The 25,874-nt window shown below is 42.7% G+C and overlaps 1 protein-coding gene across 2 annotated transcripts in view; it reads left to right on the top strand.

Annotated features, from left to right (window-relative positions):
- The window catches only part of GRK4 (G protein-coupled receptor kinase 4), an 81,629-nt gene extending 58,836 nt beyond the window's left edge, over nt 1–22,793 (top strand). For both annotated transcript variants that reach the window (XM_075992881.1, XM_075992882.1), the window contains exons 11-17: nt 2,531–2,568; nt 11,636–11,725; nt 12,818–13,026; nt 18,184–18,321; nt 20,744–20,881; nt 21,407–21,601; nt 22,665–22,793. In XM_075992881.1, the coding sequence (XP_075848996.1) occupies nt 2,531–2,568; nt 11,636–11,725; nt 12,818–13,026; nt 18,184–18,321; nt 20,744–20,881; nt 21,407–21,601; nt 22,665–22,760 (904 nt within the window). In that variant the 3' untranslated portion in view covers nt 22,761–22,793. The remainder of the gene's footprint in view (nt 1–2,530; nt 2,569–11,635; nt 11,726–12,817; nt 13,027–18,183; nt 18,322–20,743; nt 20,882–21,406; nt 21,602–22,664) is intronic.
- Nucleotides 22,794–25,874: the final 3,081 nt, after the last annotated feature.

Here is a 25,874-nt window from a genome sequence, read left to right as displayed (position 1 = left end):
TGAGTGCAAACCATTTTGAGTCAAAAGTACTGATAAGAAATTGATTCCTAGGAAGCATTAAATTAAATAGAACTGAGTTTTCAAAATCTAAAAGTACCTTGAGATTTCATATTCTCACACAGAAAACTGACCCTCCCATCCACTCATTTGTCTTTTGAGCAGAATGGAGCTTATTCTGTATGCCAGACAAGTTTGATATGCCTGAGGGGAGCAACACACTAAGGTCACCCTTTCCCTGGTGGCAACATCCAGATGCAAACCCAGGTCATCAGGCTCCTTTTTGGGGGGAGGGTGGGAAGAGGTAGGGATTAAACAAATTAAAACAAAAAAATTAACATTTTATTTGCATATCATTAAATATGCTCATTTTACACATACAATTCAATAAGTTTTAGTAAATTTACAGGGTAGTGCAACCATCACTACAACAACCCAATGTTAAAATATTTCCCTCACTCCCAAAAGATGGCTTGTGCCCATTTGCAGTTATTCCCTGTTCCCACACCCAGTAACCAGTGGTCTGCTTACCATCTCTAGAGCTCTTCCTTTTCTAAACATTTCCTATAAATGGGATCATATAATACATGGCTTCTTTCTACTTAGCATAATGTTTTTGAGGTTCATCTGTGTTTTAGCATTTATCAGTGGTACCTCCTTCTTGCTGTTCAGTACTATTCCATTGTATGGATAGACCACATATTGTTTACCCATTCACCAGTTGGTGGACATCTGGATTTTTCCCACTTTTTAGCTATTATGGATAATGCTGTTATGAACATCTGTATACACGTTTTTATGTGAATGTGTGGGGGTTTTTTGGTTTTGTTTTTTTTTGAGACAGAGTCTCACTCTCTATTGCCTGGGCTAGAGTGCTAGGGCGTCAGCCTAGCTCACAGCAACCTTAAAGTCCTGGGCTCAAGCAATCCTTCTGCCTCAGCCTCCCAAGTAGCTGGGACTACAGGCATGCGCCACCATGCCTGGCTAATTTTTTTCTATATAATTTTAGTTAGCCAATTAATTTCTTTCTATTTATAGTAGAGACGGGGTCTTGCTCTGGCTGGTTTTGAACTCCTGACCTTGAGCGATCCACCTGCCTCAGCCTCCCAGAGTGCTAGGATTACAGGCGTGAGCCACCGCGCCTGGCCTCTCCATTTATTTTAGATCTTCCATTTCTCTTAGCATTGTCTTACAGTTTTCAGTGTAGAAGTCTTGTACTTTTTTGGCTAAATATATCCCTAAGTGTTTTATTTGTTTGATGCTATTTCAAATGTAGTTTTCTTTTCTTTTCTTTTCTTTTTTTTTGAGACAGAGTCTCACTTTGTTGCCCAGGCTAGAGTGAGTGCCGAGGCATCAGCCTAGCTCACAGCAACCTCAATTTCCTGGGCTCAAGTGATCCTACTGCCTCAGCCTCCCAAAAAAAAAAAAAAAAAAATCAGCCTGATAAATGCTATTTGTAGATGTATATTATTATACATAGATGTATATGTATATTATATTATATTATAGACATGCACAGTGAATACGGAGAAGAAGCAATTTGAGATTGATGTCGTGGAGGCCAGACCACTTCCCCCATCAGTTGTCTTTGATGTAACTGTCAGAAGCAAAATCTGGAGTTTGTATAACAGGGGATCAATGCTCCTGCATTATTTTCAGGGTTCTTGTTCTCTGCTGGCTTCAGCCCCTCCTCCTGCGTTCTAGTGATGTGTCCACAGGTTGACAGGTGATGCTCAGGGAAGCTGGATTGTCATGATAGGGCCAAACATGAAATCAGAGTTAAATATAATTCTTTGAAAATAATTTTTTTTCTCTCAAAGGGAAAAAAACAAGTCAATAATTTGAGATATTACTTTAAGATATTTTAGTTTTTATGTTTTGAATGTATTAGAAGTTTGTAGTATCCCTCCACCTTTACAGGGAACTATAAATAAGAGTAACTGCTGTTTATTATACACTTCCTGCTATGAGACATGATCTCATCCAAACCTGTGTGGGGAGGTGGGCAGTGACCACTCCATTTTACAGGTGAGGACAATAAGGCTCCAGAGGTTAAGGCCACGCAGCTGATAAGTGGCAGAGGCAAGGTTTGAATCCACTTATGTCTGATCCCCAAACTGAGAACTCCTAATAGGGGAAATTTTCAGTTGTTGAAATTCTTAAAAATATATTAATGATAAGAGAAATTGAGCCAAGTTCATTAAGGACTAATTTACTTAAGGACTTTCCTTACTACTGGACTGCACATTTAATCACTGCAATATTTTCAAATCTGTATAACTATGCAAAGCAGTTCACTTTACATTGTCATCATACACACATTGTCTGTTGAGATGAATTTTGTAGAAGTCTTGTCCTGCCATGTAACAACTACAGCCCATGGCCATGAAGGGCTCCCAAAGGGTGGTTTTGTTTCCTGTTCTGGCTGTTGCTCCTTGCTGCAGAGACATCTGTAGTTATTTCTGCTGGGTACTCAGGAATCACAGTGTCAGCTTCTGAATAATTGAGGTTTTTGTTGTTTCTTTCCTTGTAGGGACTTAAAGCCTGAGAATATTCTCCTCGATGATCATGGTAAGTGAGCGAGCCTTTCATCTCTAAAGCATAGACTCTGTTAGAGGGACTTGGAGACAGAAATTTAATGTGGATTTAGCCAGTTAATACAGAATAGAGGCCGGGCGAGGTGGCTCACGCCTGTAATCCTAGCTCTCTGGGAGGCCAAGGTGGGCGGATTGCTCAAGGTCAGGAGTTCAAAACCAGCCTGAGCAAGAGTGAGACCCTGCCTCTACTATAAATAGAAAGAAATTAATTGGCCAACTAATATATAAACAATTAGCCAAGTATGGTGGCGCATGCCTGTAGTCCCAGCTACTCGGGAGGCTGAGGCGGTAGGATTGCTGTGAGCTAGGCTGATGCCACGGCACTCACTCTAGCCTGGGCAACAAAGTGAGACTCTGTCTCAAAAACAAAATACAGAATAGAAACAACAACAAAAAGAGAAACTCTTTGGAATGTGTTCTTGAAAAAAATAATATATAGATAATGTTGTTCCTCTATTTTAGGCAAGAAGCCGAAAGGTCATAATTTTCAGTTAAGATTGAGTTTTAGAAGCATATTAGAGTAAACTCAAAGTGAGAACATTTTCCCTCTTTCTTGCCGTTGACTCTGGTCTGTCTTCATTCCTTTGGTTTTTATTTCCGTGCCCCCTAAACATTGTCATGCTGCCCTTGGTTCTATCCTCTTGTCACAGAGCATATGTCACAGAGCAGGGCCCGAGATGTCTGTGTGGGGACCCTGTGGCTGTGGACAGGGAATGACCCCGTTAGGCTGGCTCCCAACCAACAGCATATGGGTGCCCACTCAGCCATGGTATCCTTGGGTGACGATCATACCTAGAGCATAAGCATGGGCACCATTGCCAGGATGGCTGTTGTGCTCACACACAGCTACATAGGCAGTGTTGGGAGGGAGCTTTTCTCAAGTGAGTCTTCTTGGCTAAGAAGGATCTTACAGCCTAGTAGAGTGTGAGTAAGGCCACAGGGACTCCTGCAAGGGAGAAGAGAACAGGTGTGTAAGGTAGAGTCCTGAGGGGAATATATTGAATGCTCAGCTCCTTTTATACATCTGCCCAGTGCCCTCACACTTTTTATGTAATTTATGCATGAAACCCCTACCCTGTGAGGGAGGAGAGTACTGGAATTCTCATCTTATTGGAAGGTGATACCAAGATTTGGGAAGTAAACTTGCCTAAGGTTGTGTCCATAGCTTCTGGCTTTCACCCTGTTGTTCACATGTTTTGCCATGCTGCCAAGCAGAGGTGTCATTAAAGTGGCTTAAAAAGGGGAGGACACACTCTGTATGGGAAATGCAGCGGTGTCTAGGATATGCTGTGAATTGGAAAAAAGTAGATGCAGTAGTGTATGAAGTATATTACCTTTTGTGTAAAAATAGAGGGGAATTCGTAATGTATATTTGTGTGTTCTTATATATATGTAAAGAATCATAAAGGAAGAATCAAAAGAAACTATTAGGAGTGAAAACAAGGTTGGAGAGCAGACCTTACACTGAGACTGACACCTTTTCATTTACTTTAAGTAGATTTTTCTCTCTGTAGCTCCCTCTCCAGAACTTTACACCACACATTTGAGTTGAGCCATTTTCCCTTAATCCTAATATCTGCCTCCCTAACTTGGCAAGACCACCTGCTCTGCTTAGGTTCCCACTCCTGTGCCCTCATCTGAAAGGCACTCCTCGGCAGGACCCCACAATGATCAGCCCCCTGTTTCTCTTCCCTGGGAACTGCAGTCCTCTGATGCCAAATTGACCATGTTTTAGTTATTATGGTGGAAAACCAAGTTTTGTATTAGTTATTCCTTCTTAGCTGGAAGCAGAAGCCCCAGGCATTCTTAATTTTAGTAGATTATGATTTATGAATTATTTTTTCATTATATTTAGTGCTTTTTAAGTTTTGATCAAGAAATATTTACCCACTCCTACACCACAAAATATTCTACATTTTTGTCTTCTTTCTTTTTTGAGACAGATAATTTGCCCATTTTTTAATTGGATTGTCTATTTTCTTATAGTTGAATTTCAAGAATACTTTGCAGATTTTGATATCAGTCCTTTATCAGATAGGTGTTTTACAAAGATTTTCTCCCAGTCTGTGGCTTGCCTTTTCATTTTCTTAATAGTTTCTTTCACAGAACAGAAGTTTTTAACTTTAACAAAATCCTGTTTGTCAATTTTTTTCTTTCATGGATTGTGTTTTTAGTTATAATTACAATTGACTTTAAGTCCACTGACCTTGCTAAAGTCACTAAATTCTAAAAGCTTGTGGATGCTTTTGGATTTTTCTATATACACCATTATGCCATCAGCAGATGACACAGATGACAGTTTTATGTTTACCATTACAATTCTTTTCTTTTGTTTTTTTTTGAAGACAGGTTCTCCCCCTGTTGCCCCAGCAGTGCATCATCTGCACTGAGTGTCAGCTCACTGCAGCCTGACACTCCCAGGCTCAAGGGATCCTCCTGCCTCAGCCTCACAAGTAGCTGGGACTACAGATGTATGCTTGGCTAATTTTTTAATTTTTTTGTAGAGATAAGATCTTGCTAGTTCTCCCAGGCTAGTCTTGAACTCCTGGCCTCACTTGATCCTCCCACCTTGGCCTCTCAAAGTACTAGGATTATAAGGCTTGAACCACTGCACCTGGCCCATTCCAATTCTTATGTCTTTTATTTCTTTCTCTTACATATGATAGTGGGTAGGACTTTCAGTTCAATGTTGAATAGAAGTGGTAAATAGGAATTCCTTTCTTGTTCTTGATCTTAGGGGCAACCTTCCAATATGTCACCATTAAGCATGAATTTGCTATAGTACTTTTGTAGCAATTCTTTATGAGATTTAAAATTTTTCATTTAAAAATAGATGAATACTAGCACTCGGGCAGGCCGAGGCAGGTGGATTGCTCGAGGTCAGGAGTTTGAAACCAGCCTGAGCAAGAGTAAGACCCCGTCTCTACTATAAATAGAAAGAAATTAATTGGCCAACTAATATATATAGAAAAAATTAGCTGGGCATGGTGGCGCATGCCTATCGACCCAGCTACTCCGGAGACTGAGGCAGTAGGATTGCTTGAGCCTAGGAGTTTGAGGTTGCTGTGAGCTAGGCTGATGCCATGGCACTCACTCTAGCCTGGGCAACAAAGCGAGACTCTGTCTCAAAAAAAAAAATAATAATAATTGACCAACTAAAAATATATAGAGAAAAAAATTAGCCGGGCATGGTGGCGCATGCCTGTAAGTCCCAGCTACTCTGGAGGCTGAGGCAGTAGGATCGCTTGAGCCCAGGAGTTTGAGGTTGCTGTAAGCTAGGCTGACGTCACAGCACTCACTCTAGCCTGGGCAACAAAGTGAGACTCTGTCTCAAAACAAAAAAAACAACGATGAATGACCATTGAATTTTGTCAGTGCTTTTATCAAGATAATTATGATGTTCATTTTCTGTTAATGTAGTTAATTAAGCAAATTTATTTTCAAATGTTAAATTAACCTTTCATTCCTGAAACACATCCAACTTGGGCATAATGTGTTACCCTTTAGATTGCTACATTCTATTTCCTGATATTTTGAGGGGAGACCATTCTGCTTTTGAGGTCCTTAGGTCTTCAGGTTTGTCTCTCCAATGCCACATGAGTGCCAAAATTTGTGCTACAGCTAGCAGTAGCTCCAAATGGTCCACTCTAGACTCTGAACCTCTCAGTCCCAGGTGGAGGCAGCTGGAACATCTGTGTCAGACCCCTCCCAGTCGGTAGCTCATGATTTGTATGGAGTGTGCAAATGCTTCTAAGGGAAACACCACTGCCACTTGTCAGTGCACCTCTGGAGGCCTTGCTGCTTTGGAAATTTAGTACGTCTAGTCTGTGTTACTGCCATGGCTTGCTGATGCCTGTAAAAGGATGACTTTTGTGATTTATTAAGTTCTTGTACTTATAGTAGGTAGTAGTCTTGGCCTGCCAAGACCTTCTCCATTCTCCCCTGAAGCAAGAGCCCAGAACCATTTATGTGGTAATTACTGTGTTACTTGTTCTTTATAGACCATGGACCCAGTCATGTTCCAATTAAGAATAGAAAGCTGTACTTGGGAATCTGAGGCAGGAGGATCACTTGAGCCCAGGAGTTCGAGGCCTGCCTGGGCAACGTAGCCAGACGCTATCTCTTAAGGAAAACAAAGAATGAAAAGGAATAACAAATCATTGTTTTAGTCTTCTTGATTTCAGGAGACTTAATTTCCTTTTCTTTCACTTTCCCTTTTAAAATTTTTTAAAAATGGAATCCTATGTATTGGATCATACTTCAGTTTCTATGACTTAAAAAATGCAACTGATTTTAGGAGTTTTTACTTTCATACAATTAAAATTCCTAGGAATGAGTTTCTGCTAGTAAGTGATATATAAGTCATCTTACTTATTTATGAATGAAATTGACATGTTAGGAGTAACATGAAAGCTGGCTTGTAGTCCCAGCTACTCAGAGTTGAGGTGGGAGGATTGCTCTAGGCCAGAGTTCAAGGGTGTAGGTACTATGATTGTACCTATGAATAGCCACTGCACTCCGGCCTGGGCAACATAGTGAGACCCCGTCTCTCAGGAAAAAAAAAGAATAACGTGATTATGTAAATACTTCCTCATTTCCCTTCTAGACAGCTTGTTAGGTTTTCTGTTTTCATCTGTAAAGCAGAATTTTACGTTTGTGGTGGCATTAGGTAAAAAAGCTGATTAACATCTGTTTCAGGCTGTGAGGCACATTTAGCACATTAGCACATTTAGCACATTTAGCACATTTGTCCGTCCCAAATATGCCAGCACTCTGTTTTTGCAAAGTTACTTATTAAGGGGGACTTGGTTCATAAAATTCAGCTGGTAGTTTAGATAACAAAGAAAACGGTGTCATGCTTGTATTTTCAGTTTTGTGAAATATATATTCTTAAAAAGAGAAATAAAAAGGGAGCCATTGTAAAAACCAGTAGCATTTTATTACTGATAATTATTTTAAAAGAAATCCTATACATTACATCATTTTATCCATAAAGTATGTATCTATGAAAGACAAGGACACTCTTTTATCATAAAGACAATACTATTATTATATCCAAAAATATTTAGAGATTTCTTAACATGATGTAATACCCCATCAGCTTTAAATTTTCTGTGTTTCATAAGTGTTTTTAGAGTTGTATATTGAGTAGTCAATGAAGTCCACATTATATTAATAGTTGGTTGATAATATTCTTATTTTTTAACCTCATAGGGTCCTCTTCCCTGCTTCTTTTTGTCATTTATTTGTTCGTGAAACTAGGTGTTATAGGCCAAAAATTGTGTCCCTGCAAAATCTATATGTTGAATTCCTAACCCCCACCACCTCTGAATGTGACTGTACTTGGAGATGAAGTCTTATAGAGGTGATTAGGGTGGGCCTAAATCCAGTATGACAGTTGTCCTATAAGTAGAGATTAGGACTCAGACATGCGCAGAGAGATGACCATGTGAAGACAGAGGAAGAAAATGGCCTCCCCCAAGCCAAGGAGAGAGTCTTCAGAATAAAACCAACCCTGCCAACACCTTGATCTTGGACTTCTAGCCTCCAGAATGTGAGAAAATAAGTTTCTGTTGTTGAAGCCCCTAGTCTCTGGTACTTCATCATGGCAGCCCTGGCAAACTAATACACAGGTCATTTGTCCTGTGGAATTTCCTGTATTCTGGATTTGGCTGGATTTAATGTGTGCCCTATTCTCCTGTTTTCCTGTAAGCTAGTAGTTAGATCTAGAGGCTGGAAGAGATCTAGGTTTGATTTTTGGTAAGCATCCTTCTTAAGCACTTCCTGTTATATTACATCAAGAGGCATGTGATGGCCAAGTGTCTCTTTTTATGGTGTTAAGATTGATCAGTGCTCTCGGATGTTGGTCGGCCTCAATCATTCATTATTCATCTCCCCTCTAGTCTTTCACTTAATGGCTTAATGATCAATATTCATATACATTACTTCATTGAGATTATAAAATAATGATATTCTAATGCTATCATTCCTTTTGTACTTCTTTGTTGGGATTCATCTGTTTAAAAAAAAAACTTTATCTCATCAACATTTATTTGCCTCTTTCAGGAAAAGCAAATGAGTACTTCTCTTTATCTCCACTATCAGGATATTGCCTTGGTTCTCTGTCATCCTTCAAGACAACCAGTAAAGTTTTTATTTTGTCTTGGTATCATTATGAACTCATGGATTTTAACACATTTAAAGGTTTTAATCTATTTGCATCATTATTCTTTTTGCTATTCAGATTCTCCCAACTTTGGCTAGTGGGCAAGTCTTTAATAACTTTCCTCTCTTCTTCTATGTAAGGATTGTCCTGCACACATGCTGAATAAGACCTGGAACCCACCATTTCTCCAAAGCTCTGATCCTCTGTGTGGAAAGTGGCATCTTGAGACCAAAAGAAAATATTTATCATGAATTCATATTATTATTTCTAATTCTTATTTAAATTCTTCATTTCATATTTGTGCTTTTTGCCTAATGCTAAAAGTATTAGTTCCTAACAACATGAGCTTAATTACTTATTTTATCCACTATATATGTAAAAGTTTTAGAATAACAATGTTAATATTAGTAAGATTATTGAAAATAACATAAGATTTCTTTGCAGTTCTTTTGGCTGTTAGCAAAAGTTCTTTGGTTCTAGAATTGTTCAGTCAAATTATTGTAAAGTCACTTAATATCCTGTGTGATTAAGCCACCAGCTTGATATACCATAGTTTCATTTTCTTCATTTTGTTTTTAATTTTTAGTGATCTAATTTTTAAAATGTTATAATTATGTAAAAAATTTATGTGGTTCCAAAGACAAAACTGAAAAACCAAGCATATTCAAAGACATCTAGATTCTATCTCTGTCTACCTCCTCAAGTAATCATTTTAGCTCATTTTTAAAATTCTTTCACTTACATACAGCGTATGTGTAAATATAATATTTGTTCCCCATTCCTTTTTGAGGTGGGGTCTCACTATGTTGCCCAGGTTGGCCTTGAACTCTTGGGGTCAAGCAATCATCCCACGTCAATCTTCCAAGTTACTGAGACTACAGGATCGCATCACTATGCCTGGCTAGCTTTTTAAACATTTTTGGTAGAGGCGGGGGTCTCACTATGTTGCCAGACTAATCTCAAACTTCTGGTCTCAAGTGATCCTCCTGCATCAGTGCTGGGATTACAGGCATGAGCCACCATGCTCAGCCTCCACTTTGCTTTTCTACTTAATATATAACAAGACTTTCTCTACCACACTCAGTGGAGTTCTCCTTTATCCCTGCTGCAGATGAACCTGCTTTATTTGCCCAGTCCTCGCTGATATTGGGTTGTTTCCACTCTTTTGCTATTTCAGTTAGTGTAGCAACGAGTAGCCCTGTGCACATGCCATTTCCTAGGATATCAGTGTATCCTTCTGATAGATTCCTAGAAGTGGGTAAATTCACATGCAATTTTGCCAAATATTGCCAAATTCCACTCCAGGATATTGTCTTGGTCTGCATTCCTGCTTGTTTCTCCACAGTTTTGCCAGCAGACTATGTCTTCAGCTTTTTGGGTTTTTGTTAGTTTGTTAGGTGGGGATTGGTATTTCAGTGTAGTTTTTAATTTGCATTTCTCATTTTAAAAATCACTTTTTAAAAGAAAAATAGGACTATAATACTTAAAAAATAAGTCATGCCAGTATTCCACTTAAACATAAAATACATGAGAGCTGCATTGTTGAAAGCCTGTATCTATATAAAGGGAGGAAACTGAGACATGACAGTAAATGGCAGAGCTGGGACTCAGACACGTACCATATGGCTCCAGAATCTGTGCAGAACCCTCTATACTCCTGCCTCCTGAGAGCGGGCCTGCAGCAAGGCATGGCATAGTTCATCTCATGCATGCAAGCCACGTCACAGATTGATTTTCCTGTCTGAAGTATAATGTAGACTGTTTTAGAATGATCTCAGTGCCTTGAAGGGCATGTTGCATATTTTTAGCGTTCAGTAAATATTTATTGGTTGTTAATTCCTTTCTTCAATAAATATTTATTGAGAACCCACTATACTATATATGCCAGGTATATATTAGAAGCTGGGGGGACAGGTGGTGAATATGTTAAGAGGGCATCTGCTTCCAGGGCTGGCTTATCTTTCTATACTCTCAAAAGAACTTTTTCTGTAATTTGTTATTTTCATAGTAGTTCAACAAAAAACATTTTTTTTTTGAGACAGTCTCACTCTATCACCCTGGGTAGAGTGCAGAGGGAGTATTAGAGCTCACTGCAACTTTAAATTCCTGGGCTCAAGCAATTCCCCTGCCTCAGCCTCCTGAAAAGCTGGAACTACAGATGCACACCATGATGCCTGGCTAATTTTTCTGTTTTTAGTAGAGATGGAGTCTCACTCTTGCTCAGGCTGGTCTTGAACCCCTGACCTCAAGCAATCCTCCCACCTCAGCCTCCCAGAGTACTCGAATTACAGGTGTGAGCCACCTCGTCCAGCCTATAGTTGAACAAATATTTAAATACTCCTATATAGAAGGCATTAAAACATAATATAGTTCTTTAAGTGAAATACCTTAATTTTGTTTATTATTTCCCTGACTTGATTAACATTTGTTCTCTAGAGAAAAACTCCATATCATTCACATATACCTGTCCTTGTAGATAAGCCTATTGGTACTCTGACAGAATGTGTTTATTTACTATTTTGTAGTTGATAAAATGTTCATTATATTTTTCATTTATGTACCTGGTAGTTATATGGAAATAAAATAATAAATACAATACCTCTGTCTTATCACATGGTTGTCTATGATTAAAGGGCTTCCTGATCAACAGCCATGCATAAATCTAATTTCCTGCTATTAGTAAAACTGAATGCACTGTATAGAATTTTACTAAATGTGAAAAAGTTAAGTGTAGTTTTACATTTAATTGTTCCAGAGCATAAAATGCTATTATTTCCATCCATGGTAGTTAAGATTATTTTTTCCCAATTTTTATTGTTGTTAAAGTGTCATCACATCCTCCTGTGACTTGTGTAATGTATTTGAACACACACAGGACATATCCGGATTTCAGACCTTGGTTTAGCTGTGGAGATCCCAGAAGGGCAGACGGTTCGAGGAAGAGTTGGAACAGTTGGCTACATGGGTATGTGAGAGAACATGTCGGCGGTCCTTGTCCTCTCTGTCTGGATGTCTGAGTGCCTCAGAACATGGAGGAATCTCAACACAAATGGACCTGAAGCTTAATTTGAACACACTGGTAGAGGGTACAGTGGTATTTTGAAGACTTCAACCAGTCAGAGTTTTGAAACTGCTGAGGAATCCTCTAGTCTGCTGCCTCTTCTTATGGATGAGGAGTGAGGCCTAGAGAGGGCTCTGAGTCCTGAGTCACATGCCTAAGTGAGGGTAGAACCAGGACGAGGCTGCAGGTCTGCCACTCTGCCAAAGTCCACTCCCTGTGCACACCAGCCTTGCTGACCCCTTGAGAAATCATCCTACTTGGGTTATTCCAAAGGGGGTTGTTCCAAAGGTCCATGGGCAGTGCCAGCCTGACCCCCAGGGGTGGCCTTTGGTGGCCTCGCTGAGCCCTGCAGTAAGACCCCAGCCATTTCTGCTGTCACCAGCTTTGGGGGATTTTGATTGACGTGTAGGTATAGGTGGCAATGCACTGGGGGTACCCGTGGGCATGGCTGTACATGTTTGGAGGGAGCACCTTCTGGAGGCGGGGTCTTCCCAAGAGCATCATTTTCCCATGTTAATGTTACTCTGTGGCAATTCAGTTCATCCTGTATGAAGAATACAAACATTTTAAAAATAACACCTTTATTTATAATTCACATACCATAAAGGCCACCAATTTGAAGTATTTAATTCGTGGATTTTTGTGTATTTACAGAGTTGCACAACCATCACCACTGTCTAATTTCAGACCATTTTTATCACCTCAAAAAAGAAACCCTGTACCTATTCAGTCACTCTCCATTCCTCACCGCCCACGCCCGGCCCTGGCAACTACTAATTGACTTCTTGTCTCTATGGATTTGTCTGTTCTATTTCATATAAATAGAACCACAATATTTGGCTGCTTATATCTGGCTTCTTTCACTTAACATAATGTTTTTAAGATTTATCCATGTTGTAACAAACATTGAATTTATAATTTATTATTGGAATTAATTACAAGAAAATTTAAAACCAAAATGTAATTTAATTTAAATTTCCTGTATTTGTTATATAGCTCCTGAAGTTATCGATAATGAAAACTATACATTTAGTCCTGATTGGTGGGGACTTGGCTGTCTTATATATGAAATGATTCAGGGACATTCTCCATTCAGAAAATTCAAAGAGAAAGTCAAACGGGAGGAGGTAGAACGAAGAGTCAAGGAAGATACTGAGGAGTATTCCAAGAAGTTTTCAGAGGAGACCAAATCTATCTGCAGAATGGTAGGTCAGGCTATGTGGAGGCTGGGAGGTTGAACAACTCACTCCAGGATGCAGGCTGTCAATCTCCTGCAAGTGAGGCCTGCTGCCCAGGCTCGGCGCCAGCCACTGCAGCTTCACAGTAGGTGCTTGGGCTCCAGAATTCACTCAGAGCTCGAGATGAGCCTGCCTCCGGGTGACGGCCCTGCCTTGGCTTCTCATCGAAGTTCAAAGAGGGCAGTGGAGAAAAGTGTCCAGAAGTGATCTGGGAGATGACTTAATTGGGGTCTGATCTGATCAATCAGGGCAAAGCAGAGTAAAATTCATTGTTTGCTTTCTCAGAAGATGCTCCTGAGAGGGAAGAGTGGTAGCAAGGCTGTCATTTGCTTACCAGAAAACAGCTGAGCCTTGTTTCATTGACCAACTTTATATGAAATGAAACATAGAACTAATCTTGAATGTGTTTTGAAATAGTAAGGGTTTCTTCTTTCTTCAACCAGCTGCCCAGGGATTATAGCCCTATAGACACTCTGACTTGAAGGCCTGCCACGCACCTGGCTCTGTGCCAGGTGCTGCATAGACACTTCCCTTGATTCTGTTAAGGGCCCTGCAAGGATGACACTGGCATTGTGTGTCACAGCATGGAGACCTGGTACACAGTCTGGCTGCCCAGACACTAAATCACTGAGAGAGATTCTCTTTGTTATTTATCTTAAACCACTATTTATTATTTTTGAGTGTATTTTTTTTCATTTATTTTCATTAAATAGGGATTTATTGAGCATCTATGTGCCAGACACTGTCCCATGCACTGGGGATACAGCAGTGAGTTAAACAAAAGCCCCCACTGCCCTGTTCTGTTTACTGTCAGTGGGATGTGACAGTAGCAGGGCTTAGAGGGAACAGAATGGAAGGCGGAAGACCCAGGGCCATTGTTGTCAGGCCTTGAGTATTACTTTTACTCTGATGGCCATGAAGCCATCACGGAGTTCTGAGAAGAATGCTGGGAAGGGAGTGGGTAGACTGGACACAGGGAGGCCATCCAGGGCTTTGCAGTAATTCAGGTGAGGATAGGGGGTGGCTTAGACCTCAGTGGTGGTAGAGCAGGTATAGGAAGTGTCGGAAGACAACAACTGTCAGAAGACAACAACTGTCAGACTTCAGGTGGATCCTGAAGGCAAGGCCTACAGGATTTGCCAGTGTGGTGGGGAGGAGTCTAGACTGACTCCAGATGGGGGCCTGAGCAGGAACACCAGAAGGAAGCAGGGATTGGCTGGGGCAAAGTCCACGGTGGGGAGGATGGGAGCCAGCACCTGTGGCCAGTGCAATGGGGAGAAGGTGAGTGGGGGAGACTTTCTTGTGGGACTTCTATTTTCTCAAGGTGGAAGAGATGAGAACAGAGGAGGTATGGAGCACTGTGAAGTAGCAGGGGTTTCTTGGCAGCATCTAGGGCTCCCGTGGATTTGACAGGAGGTGGGTGGCTGCGGTTGTGTGTTGTGCCCCCCACACCCAGGAAGGAGCAGGCAGGGAGCTGCTGACTCAGCAGAGGTGATGAGGCAATAGATTGGCCAGGAGCTGGGGTGTCTGCGAAGGAGAAACTAAGTAGTGGCCCATGGAATCGATGCTGGCTCCAGAGGAGGACTAGGGAAAGGTCAGATTCCATGGAGTCAAGGCACCTCCTGGTAGAGGCAGAAAGACTAGAGGCATTGCCTAGAGGAAGCTGCGGGGAGTGGAGTTGAGGGAAGAGTCTAGGGTGTGACCTGGGAGAGTGTGGCTGGGCTGGGGAGGACGAGACCATTGGAGAAGAAGAGGCCATGAGACCCAGCAGATGGGCAGAGGTCCCCATCTGGGTACTGGAGTCACCAGCAGATATACCTAGGGCTGAAGCATACTAGTACTCATGTGAGTTGGTGATGGCTGGAGAGTCATTATTTTGCTTTCCCTTTCATGTGTTTCCATACATGAAGCAATGAATGTTACAGGCTTGTCATTGAGCCGTGGCATCAGTCTGGCTTTTCTCCCAGCTGGTTCATTCTGCTTGGAGTGGACAGTGTTTAATAACATTTGGACCAACTACTAGTTATTTTCAGTTTGATAGCTATTGCCTGAGTATTACCACACATAGGACACTATAACAGAGCTATAGGAATGTAAAAAATATATACTGGAAACAGTGGCTGCCCTAAGCAGCAATTAATGTTAGGCCTAAAACAAACATATAAATGCCTATAGTAAAAAAAAAATGCAGAATGTAAAGGTGTTGTAAATGGACAGAAATTAGGGCCTAAGGGTTTTCAGGATGAAGAAATCCTATTGGGTATTGGAGGCATCAGGGAAGAAGGCAGTTTCTGAGTGAAGGCCTGTGTTGTAAGTAGGAACACTGGCTTTGAAGTTGGGGCACAGGGGGATCTCAGCTCCCCATTATGAGCTGATCTCTCCAAGCCTCAGTTTCTCATCCATAAAACATGGATGAGAGTAACTTCTACCTTATAGGACTGTTGGGAAGATAAAATGAAATAATTCACGGAAAGTGTTTAGTAACACGTAATCCTCAATAATTACTGAGAAGAGAAGCAGTTAGTTCTTAAAGAATAGACTAAATTCCAACAAACAGAGATGCAAAGTTAACCTGAAAAAGACAGGAGGGGCTGTGAATCACCTGCAGGGACAGCCGTGGCCCCAGGTGCTGGGAGGAGGCTACACCAAGACCACTCAGGTGTGTAAAGCCAGGGAGGCCTGTGAGATGCTGCAAGAGCCCTCGGCCTCTGCACCCTCCTCCCTGCCTGTCACCCAGGCCTGAGCCTCACCTGCACCCAGTGCTCTGTGAGTTTACTGAAAGAATGAACAAGGTCTGGTTCAAAGTTAGGGTGTTAGGCTTGTGTGGCATGGACAGAAGAGGGGGAAGGGAAGAGAACAGTTGGGTTTTTACAGTAATCCAAGTGGGAGGTCAGACTGACTGACATTTGTATACTATTTTATAATTTCAAAATCTCTTTTACATATCATCTCATTTAATCCTCACAGTGGATACCTAAGATAGTCTCATAGCCTCACAGTTAAAAAAATTAAGGGTTTGGTTTCTGTGATGTCACACAGTAAACAGCAGTAGCAGGACTTGAGCTCAGCTGTGGACCAAGGTTCCCAGTGCTGCCTGGTCAGGTCATCTATCTTAGTCCACTCAGGCTGCTATAATAAAATCCCTTAGGCTGAGATTAATTTATAAACAGCAGGAATTTATTTCTCACAGTTCTGGAGGGTGGGAAGTCCAAGATAAAGGCACCAGGAGATTCAGTATCTGTTCAGGGCTGCTCTCTGCTTCAAATATGGAACCTTCTTACTGTGTCCTCATATGGTAGAAGGAGCAACATGCACCCTTGGGGCTCTTTTATTAAGGCCTTAATCTCATTCAGGAGGGCAGAGCCCTCATAACCCATTTACTTCATAAAGGCCCTACCTATTAGTTCTATTGCACTGTGGATTAGTTCCCTCCTATGAATTTGGGGGTGGGTAGTGTGACACAAATTTCAGAATATCCATAGCTTTCAATGGATGTTTGTTGGCAGTAAGCTTAATAATAGAAGCATGGAATCCCTGAGATGTAGCAATTGTATTTGGCATTACAATTAATTTTTAGGGCTGGGTGCCATGGCTCACACCTGTAATCCTGGCACTTTGAGAGGCAGAGGCAGGGAGATCACTTGAGCTCAGGAGTTCGAGACCAGCCTGAGCAAGACTAAGACCCTTTCTCTACCAGAAATAGAAAAACTAAGCAGGGTAAGATGGCAGTTGCCGATAGTCCCAGCTATTGGGGAGGCTGAGGCAAAAGGATAACTTGAACCTCGGAGTTTGAGGTTGCAGTGAGCTATGATGATGCCACTTCACTCCAGCCTGGGGCACAGAGTGAGGCTCAGTCTCAGAAAAGAAAAAAAATTTTTTTCCAGTTGTGTTTTAAATTAACAAAAGCATGCAAAGAATAAATGCATTGAGAAAATCTCATTGATCACTTGCTCTGGCTAGGTGCTAGGGATACATAGCCCCTCCCTCACCAAGCTTCATACCCAACAGGAAAGGCTAGCAAAAAGGATTGTCCGAATGGTTTATTCACCTCAGTTGTGATAAGTGCCATAAGGGAGAAACAGGGAATGCTTTGAGGCTGTGGGGCTGGAGGAGGGGAGCCTGATGTAAGGGTCAGGACCAGAGAAACTGGAACCCAAGGAATTTAGCAGGAGTAAGTGAGGCAAAGAGCTTTCTAAACTCAGGCCCTGGTAGGCACAGCTCAGCAAGGTTGGGAGCTAGAGCACTGTGGAAATGCTGGATCCAGGATTCTTTCTGGTCTTTGGGATGTTGATTTGGCCCAGGAATCAGCAAACTTTTTGGTAAGGGGCCAGATAGTAAGTATTATTTAGACTTTGCAGGTCTCTATTACAACTATTCAGCTCTGCCACTGTAGTGTAAAAGCAGCCATAGCAATAGCAATAGTAAACTAATGGTCATGCCAATAAAACCTTATTATTTACAAAATTAGGCAGCTATTGTAGCCCATGGTCTATAGTTTCTCAACCTCTGGTTTAGGCTATATTTTAGAGGCACAGATCTTTAATATGCTGCTTTTGAGTACAGCCTAACCTTTTTTGATCAATAATAATTGTGGAGAAAGGCTTATTGAATTTGTGACAGTTGTAAGTATGTATAAATGGGATACTTTTGAACAAGATACTCTATTTTAAGAATATACAGTTTCTAGAAGTAGGTTTGTTAAATTTTTGCTTCATCTGAGGTTCTTACTGATCTATTTAATGAACAGATTAAAATAGTTTCTGGTTATAAATATAATTTACATTAAAATGATATTTCTGAAATTCTCAAACGTTTCTATTTCCTTAAAAAATTCCCTAATTTTTACATGGTTAACATTTTTTTTTACTTAAGGATTAACTTAGCTAACCCCTTATGCATTGATAGCTCAAAGGCAAAACGTTAGCCCAACTCCTTTGTGAAATACCACATAAGTAATAAAATCTGAATTAATGTGGTGGGGTTGATGCCTTGAAATTTGAGTATTTTTTTAGATGTACATGCTCTCTGCCATCCCTAATTCTTGGTTATTATTATAGAGGTTATTTTTGAGTTTCATTTTTATCCTAGGAGCTTACTGTGACTCCATTCCCACCTCTTGTACAGTTACTCACCAAGAACCCAAGTGAACGGCTGGGCTGCAAGGGCGATGGAGCAGCTGGAGTGAAGCAGCACCCTGTGTTTCAAAACATCAACTTCAGGAGGCTGGAAGCAAACATGCTGGACCCTCCTTTCTGTCCTGATGTGAGTGTGCTGCCAACAGTAGCAGGGTCCCCAGGAACAGTGATCCATGCAACATAGTTTTGTTTTGTTTTTTTAAAGCAGATAGATACAGAATCACCTGGGACTGCCAGGATGTGGCTTCTGCTCTGTGGTGCCTGTCATAACTGGTTCTTCCTCCCTCCCCCATCATCTCCAGCTCTCCACAGCCACCCCCAGACCCTGTGTAGCCCATCCCAGCAGTGCTTTGGCTCCCAGGGCCTGGAGTCACTGTCTGCCCTCACTGCTGGTAGCACGGAGCCACTGCCCTCCTCAGGAGCCACAGCAATACCTAGAGATTTCCTCTGCATGCCCTTCAGGTCCCTGTATGTCCAGTGTTCCCTTTCTGTTATCAGTACTGGCTTCACCTTTCATGCTGTCACTCACCTTCTCACACCATAGTGCACACCTGCTTCCTTTGCCTGGAATGCGCATCCCTACTCCACTGCTCATGAGGTCCTGGGACTGTGGCCAGGCCTCATGCTGAGGACTATGGTGCTGTCACTACTCCTCCACCTAAGTATGCTGTGGGGACCAGATGAGGTTATGTCTCCAGAGTGCTTGGCACAGGGCCTGGCACGTGTCAGTGCCTGGTGGGGGTGCCCATAGACAATTAGGACACTCTTGCTAATGAAAGGATAAATGAACACAAACTGTACTCTGGGCTGTGTCTCGGGCAGTCGGTTTCAGATGTAGTATATCAACACACATGTGAGGGTAGGTAATTTTGAAGAATAGGATGGAATTAAGATAGTACTATTAAAATATTTTTAGATGTGGGACTTGTTCAGGATCTGTTAGGTTTATTTTATATTTGTATTATATGTTATCGTAGTAACTGCTTTGTTGGAATTAATTCACATGGTACATATTTATTGAATGCATGCTACCTGCTAGACACAGCTCTAGGTATTAAGGCCACAGTGAGAATGAGACAAGCAAGGTCTCTGCTCTGGGGCAGCCTGTCTTAGCCTGAAGAGATAGGCAGTAAAACTAACTAACTAGCCAACTGAGAAAACCGCCTAACAGTGGTGAGTGCATGACAAGGCCTCCACATGGGCCATCTGGTCCTGAGAGCCTCTCTCCTGCCAGGCCCTGGGGCTGCTTGGGTCAGGAGCAGGCAGGCCCAAGGCAGCCTCTGAGGAGGGATTTTCCAGCTGAGCTCAATTGACATGGACCGAGCCCTGAGAAAGGTGGGGGAGCAGGTGGGACAGGGACTCTAGGCCATCTCAGACATGTCTGTGTGACCTCAGAGTAATCACATCAGCCCATAGGGAGCCAGTCCTCAGGGGGCTCTCATGATAAAACAGTGGGGAGTTTCATTTGTGGAATTAAGACTTCATAGGTTGTGGGGCATTATGGGGTTTGGGCCTTTGGCCTAGACTGAAATATTGGGATGCCTTCCTCTGGACTGTCCCCTGGATGTGGGGCCTGCCAGCTCACTTCCACTCCTTGTAAGGATGCATGAATGACCAGCAGCTACTCTCAGAGGACTGCTGACCAGTGACCTGCAGAACATCACTGCCTTGATTATAGCACTCACTGGTGTGCAAGTTCTGGCTGTGGATAAGGTGGTTCCTCAGAACTGTAAGGTGCCTCTTGTATGAGCAGATGAGGACCCCACGACTGCAAAGTTCTGTGCTTTTTGTTCCTTAGCCCCCAGAGTGCAAGCACTGACAAGAGGGGGAGGCCCAGCTTTGGCACCCCTCACCTGCTTTCCTGACCCCTTGCAACTGAGGACCACAGGGCCAGGGTGGGGGCCACAGACCTGGGCCTCTGACCCAGAGGAGGTGCCTGCTGACCCATGGAGTGGAGCAGAATGGGAGGGGTAGGGCCCTTGCTCCCTCAGACGCCTTTGTCAGCTCGAGACCACTCAGTGAGCTGGCAGGGAGGGCGGGATGTGGAGCTGCTACTAAAATTTTAAGCAGGTGCTTTACGAGGAGGATGCCAGGGGTTGGCGGCATGGTCACTAACTCTGGATCCCATAGCTGTGGTCTCTATCCCGCCCCACAGCTCTTCAGTCTGTGCTGCATCTTCTGATAAAAGCATCCATCCCATCCTTCTTCATCCTGGCCTTGTTTGTAATCTACTTTCCACGTTAAAAAAGAGAAGGGTGTGGTCTTCAGAGGGGTGTGTGTGTGTGTGTGTGTGTGTGTGAGACAGAGAGAGCATGTGTGCACACAAGGGAGCTGGAGCACACAGGATCTGTGACACTAAAGTTTCCATAAAGGAGGAGCTCCAATTCATACTCTATGAATTGGAAAATTCTTCAAATGAGGGGCTTGGCAAAAAAAATGGAGCAGTGTTTATGCACTCACGTCATAGGCATTTTATTCTTTATAACTGTGGGAACTACAGATTACTCTGTCATCTCATGGATTTGTCTCTCTTTCTTCTTGCTGCACAGCCTAATACAGTTTACTGCAAGGATGTCTTGGATATTGAGCAGTTCTCCATGGTGAAAGGAGTCAACCTGGACACCACAGATGACAACTTCTATGCTCAATTTGTTACAGGGTGTGTCCCCATCCCCTGGCAGAATGAGGTACTGCCCTTTCCAGCATAGTAGGTTTATGTTTCAACAATGACGAAAGAAAAGATTGTGTGTGTGTATTTGGGAGGTAAAATGAGGCGAGACTTTTCACCATAGGACTAGATGATGGGCAAAGCAAGGACCATATTAACAACTGTGCAGAAGCATGACAGCTACCCCCAGTCCCAGGGACTGGAAGTGGACAGGAGGTGGCCATCTTGGGCCTGCCTGCCACCCAAGTCCGGCTTCCTAAGCAGAGTTAGCTGGCAGCCATAGTTCCTGCAGTAGTAGTTCCCCACACTGGGGGTCTGCTCAGAGACAGGGGAAGAGGAGACCACACCACTCACCCCAAGAGGAGGTCAGAAAGCAGGGAAGTCAGAGTCCAGGAAAGGGGAGCCAGGGGAGGCCCAGGCCTGGGAGCTCGAGCCACCAGCATGGAGCACAGGGGCCATGTGGGAGCTGATGGTACTAGGAGACACTGCCTGACCCCACAGTGTCCCTCCACGCCTTCTCTGTCCTGCTCTTCTGTACATGCAGATGATCGAATCTGGATGTTTCAAGGACATCAGTGAAAGTGGAAATGAGGAAAATTTGCTGTTAGATCTAGAAGACAAAATATGTCCCTCGGTTCCCAAACCAAAGAGAGGCTTCTTCTATAGACTCTTCAGAATTGGGGTAAAAAACTTTTTAAAAAAACCCATAATGTGTCAGAGAAAAAAATTTTTTGCCAAGGTAAAAACATAGTACTTTCTTTTCTTATTGCAATGCTTCATATAAGATATTCACATTGTTTAACAGCCACAGGGTACTATTTAGAGCGCAGTCAAAACAGTCCTTACAATGTTTGCTGTTGGTATAAAGACTCCATTCTGATCCAGAAAGAAGTGGCTCACCTACACTCAGAACAGCTTCCTATGTCAGTGAGAAAGCATTTTAAATGAGGCTCAGAAATCAGTATCTTGTAGAATGATCAAACAACACACAATATTTAAGTATCTACATGTTCTGATTTATTTTTCTTAAACTTTTCTACCTGCACACTGATATGTTCTGAATCTTACAGCTGTTATCTCTTTAGTCTACTTGCACAATGAAAGCTTATTTCCTTTTGGAAGGGGAATAGTTTGGAGAGACTTTCTGTAGTAGCATTAAATCTAGAAAAATATTTTCCAAGCCAAGTTTTTCTGCTTGGATTAGTAGATTATCCTTGGTTTGTACCCTGCACAATTCTTGAGGAGTTTGTTCATAGGTTGTCCGCTAACATCTAATCCATCTTTTTTTCAGTATAAAAAGCAAGCCTCAGGTAGTAGGAATCTCTCAAAGTGGCATTTACCATGACCACATTTTCTCTGAGAACTAGGAGTTAGTTGCAAACTAACCAAATTGTTTTCCATGTGCAGTAAATCCTGCTTGGAAATACAGCTAGTGGTGCCCATTCAGGAAAACCTGCAGGCAATAGAATATAATTGTATGGTGCGAAGTAGTGCCCACCAGGGTCTTTGTTAGTGAAGGGGCCGGTGGGCCTCATTCCTTTTAAGTGCTCAACCATGGACTATGTGATTTGATTAAGTATGCAAGAGTAAATGCAAGAAGCAAGACTTATTTGAGGCATTTTTTATGTATGTGAGTTAAGCATCTTCCATATCTTGAGTAAGGAGAAAATATTTAAGGTTTCTGCATGCCTTAAAATTAGTATTACCCTAAAAGTTTTAAACTGTTGTCTATACTTAAGGAAAGTTAAGCCAGCTTGCATTAGAAATGTGCCTAAGGCCAGCCATCGTGCTGTGTGTTGCAGGGCTGCCTGACCTCTGGTTCCAGGGAGAAGAAAAAGGAGCTTCACTGTGTTGACCTCCGCAACAGGAATGAACTTGCCCACAGTGTCTCATCCTAGGAATTGTAATAAATGTTACAGTTTAAAATGTGACTTAGGAGTTTACAGATTCTTCTATATTAATACGTGGATTGCCTTTTCACTAAAGCTGAATTGAAGAAAAAGCCCTGGGAGTACCACTGTGGTGCCCAGAAACTTCCGGGTGTAGACAGCTCATGTGCTGGGGCATGAGCTCCACGTGTGCCTGGAGAGGGGAGTCGGGGAGCCTGGGAATGACCTGAGAGTCTGCAGGCTGGCACTGCCTTGCTTGGTACCCCAGGTTGTTCTTAAACACTAGGCCAGGGATGCAGTGGTCCAGGAAGAGAGTAAGGCTGTCAGCCCTGCCTTTCCCTGGGGCTATGGGTATTAGAAAGACCTAGCTTGGCCAAGCGAGGTGGCAGGTGGCTCACGCCTATAATCCTAGCACTCTGGGAGGCCGAGGTGGGTGGATTGCTCAAGGTCAGGTGTTTCAAAACCAGCCTGAGCAAGAGTGAGACCTGTCTCACCTCTCTACTAAAAATAGAAAGAAATTAATTGACCAACTAAAAATATATAGAAAAAATTAGCCGGGCATGGTGGCACATGCCTGTAGTCCCAGCTACTCAGGAGGCTGAGGCAGGAGGACTCGCTTGAGCCCAGGAGTTTGAGGTTGCTGTGAGCTAGGCTGACGCCACGGTACTGGAGCCTGGGCAACAGAGCAAGACTCTGTCTCAAAAAAATAAAAAAGAAAGAAAGACCTAGCCCATTGACATTCCCGTTGCATCTCCTGATGGCTGGGATGTGTGCCTCACCAGGATTTATACTTTTCTGAGGTTTGTGTCTTTGTAGACTGTTTAAAGTCCCTCCCAATCCCTACCCACCCAATCACCTCTATCCACCCTTTCTTTTTTTTTTTTTGGATCCTCCTGCCTCAGCCTCCCAAGTAGCTGGCCAATATATATATATATATTCTGTAGTTGGCCGATTAATTTCTTTCTATTTTTAGTAGAGACAGGGTCTCACTCTTGCTCAGGCTGGTTTCAAACTCCTGACCTCGAGCAATCTGCCCACCTCGGCCTCCCAGAGTGCTAGGATTACAGGCGTGAGCCACTGCACCCGGCCTCTATCCACCCTTGAAAGAGGGTGGCTCTCCCTGCCCTGTGGTCAGGGCACAGGGTCAGTGTGTTAGGTTGGTCTCTCTCACAGCGTTGTGATTCGCTGGGACTGCTGTGGGTGTGAACAGCTGTTACCTCTGGCTTGTGATTGTGTTGTGGTGAAGAGCCCCACCTGATGGCAGTTAGCAGTTTAGCCACTTTCCACAGAGATTAAGGATGCCGAAACTGCAAAAGTTGATGACTCACATTCATAATTAATGGTGACTCTTTCCTTCAGTGATTGCTACCAAGAGACAAAGCTGGAGTGCTAACCTGAGGGGAAGTGTGAATGTCATTAGATTGGGAAAGGGCCACTTATACCCCCATCTAGGGGCTGTAGCAGGAAGTGTACATGGAGCACTAAAGACCAAGAAAGGCCACCCAGCATTTTTGCCTAGGGAGGGAGAAAAGATTTTCCAGGGAGGTGACAGTTGAGCTGGGCAGAGAAATGAGATGGAAAGGACAGCCAGCGCAGAGCTCCTGGAGCTAGACCTGCTGAAGGACCTTGCTTAGCCGGCGATGGCCTTAAAGCTGTGCCTGAATCCTTTGTGAAGGTGCAGAATTTGAGCTTTTCTCCTGTGTTACAATGTAGATGGGACAAGGCCAGTCTGGCTCTGGTGGGGATTTCTGTAGACCAGAGGAGCATTTGACAAGATGAAGGCTGGTTCAGGGAAAGGGTCAGAGAGGACCTCTGGCTGGGAGCCTTTGCCTTGCCTGGATCCTTTCCTGTGTAGCCTGCAGTCAGGATCTCTTTGCATTCTGCCACATGAGAAGCCAGGGGACAGACCTTGGAGACTTTAAATAGTGACACCTGTGTAAAAAAGAAAATAAAAATCTCAGGTCCACCCCCAACTCCTTATGCAAAAGAGGTGAAGTCCTCCAGAACCTGTAAAGAGCTGGCCCCACAGGTCATTCACTAAGGAAATTCCTTGCTGGCCTCCCATAAGCAAGAACATGCAAATTGTAACCATCAGATCTCCATTGTGCTCTCATAGTGAAGTGAGAAAATAGACAAGGTCCCTGTCACTGTGGAAGGAATATTGCAGTAGGAGACCAGAGTAACTCTAGGAGAGGGTCAGATAGGAAACAAGCTCAGGAACAAAATAATTCTGTATCTTGGTGGGTGTAAGGGGATCTAGCCCCTTGCTGGAAGGAGAGTATGTGAGGTGGGGAACTCCGTCAGGGCCGGCCTCTTGTCAGAGGTGACACCTGAGTAATAATCAGAGGGGAGAAGGGGCCATTCATGCAAGAGCCTTCTGTCTTTTTAAAATGTTGATTGTGTCTTCTCAGTCTTTATGAATGTTGCCTTGAAAGATGTTGGAAAGGACAGGAGGGAAGACAGAGCTCTCAGGACATCCCTACAGAGCCCCTGACATGAGCCCTTCAATTGGTCCTCCCTGGGTACCCCTGCTGGATTATTTACCAAATCCAGCTCCAGCTAGTTGGATGCATTTCTTCCCCTTTTCCTTGAGGAACATTGTCAAAATGGATTACTGGAAGAAAATGAGCTACAGTGGGCAGGACATATATATATATACACACATATAGTCATAATATGAAATCATTTTTGACATGATGACTAAAACTAAACATATCATATCTATAAATGTAAATGGATTACGTTTATGTAATCCATTACAAATTAATGGGAAACTCACTTATTAAAGGGAAAGATTTTCAGATTGGAATACTAGGCAAAACTCAATACTGCTGTGTCAAAGATACACACCTAAATTATAGTGAGAAAGGTTAAAATTTAACTATTGGCAAGTGCATACCAGGAAAATGCAAACAAAAATAAAGCAGCAGTCTCAATCTTAATATCAGACAAGGTAGAATCTGGGCCAGAAAGCATGAAGCCAAACAGAAAGAGCACTTTGTAATGTTAAAGTTATAATTCTCAAACAAGAGCAAATGCTCAGAAATAACTATTCACCAAATCACAACCATAACCTTCTCGGGCAGAGATGAGTTCAGCTCTCTTTCAGTCTCCGATAGATAG

This window comes from Microcebus murinus, chromosome 16 (genome assembly GCF_040939455.1).
Source record: "Microcebus murinus isolate Inina chromosome 16, M.murinus_Inina_mat1.0, whole genome shotgun sequence".
NCBI classification, from domain to species: Eukaryota; Metazoa; Chordata; class Mammalia; order Primates; family Cheirogaleidae; genus Microcebus; species Microcebus murinus.
This window is presented reverse-complemented; position numbering and strand designations above follow the sequence as displayed.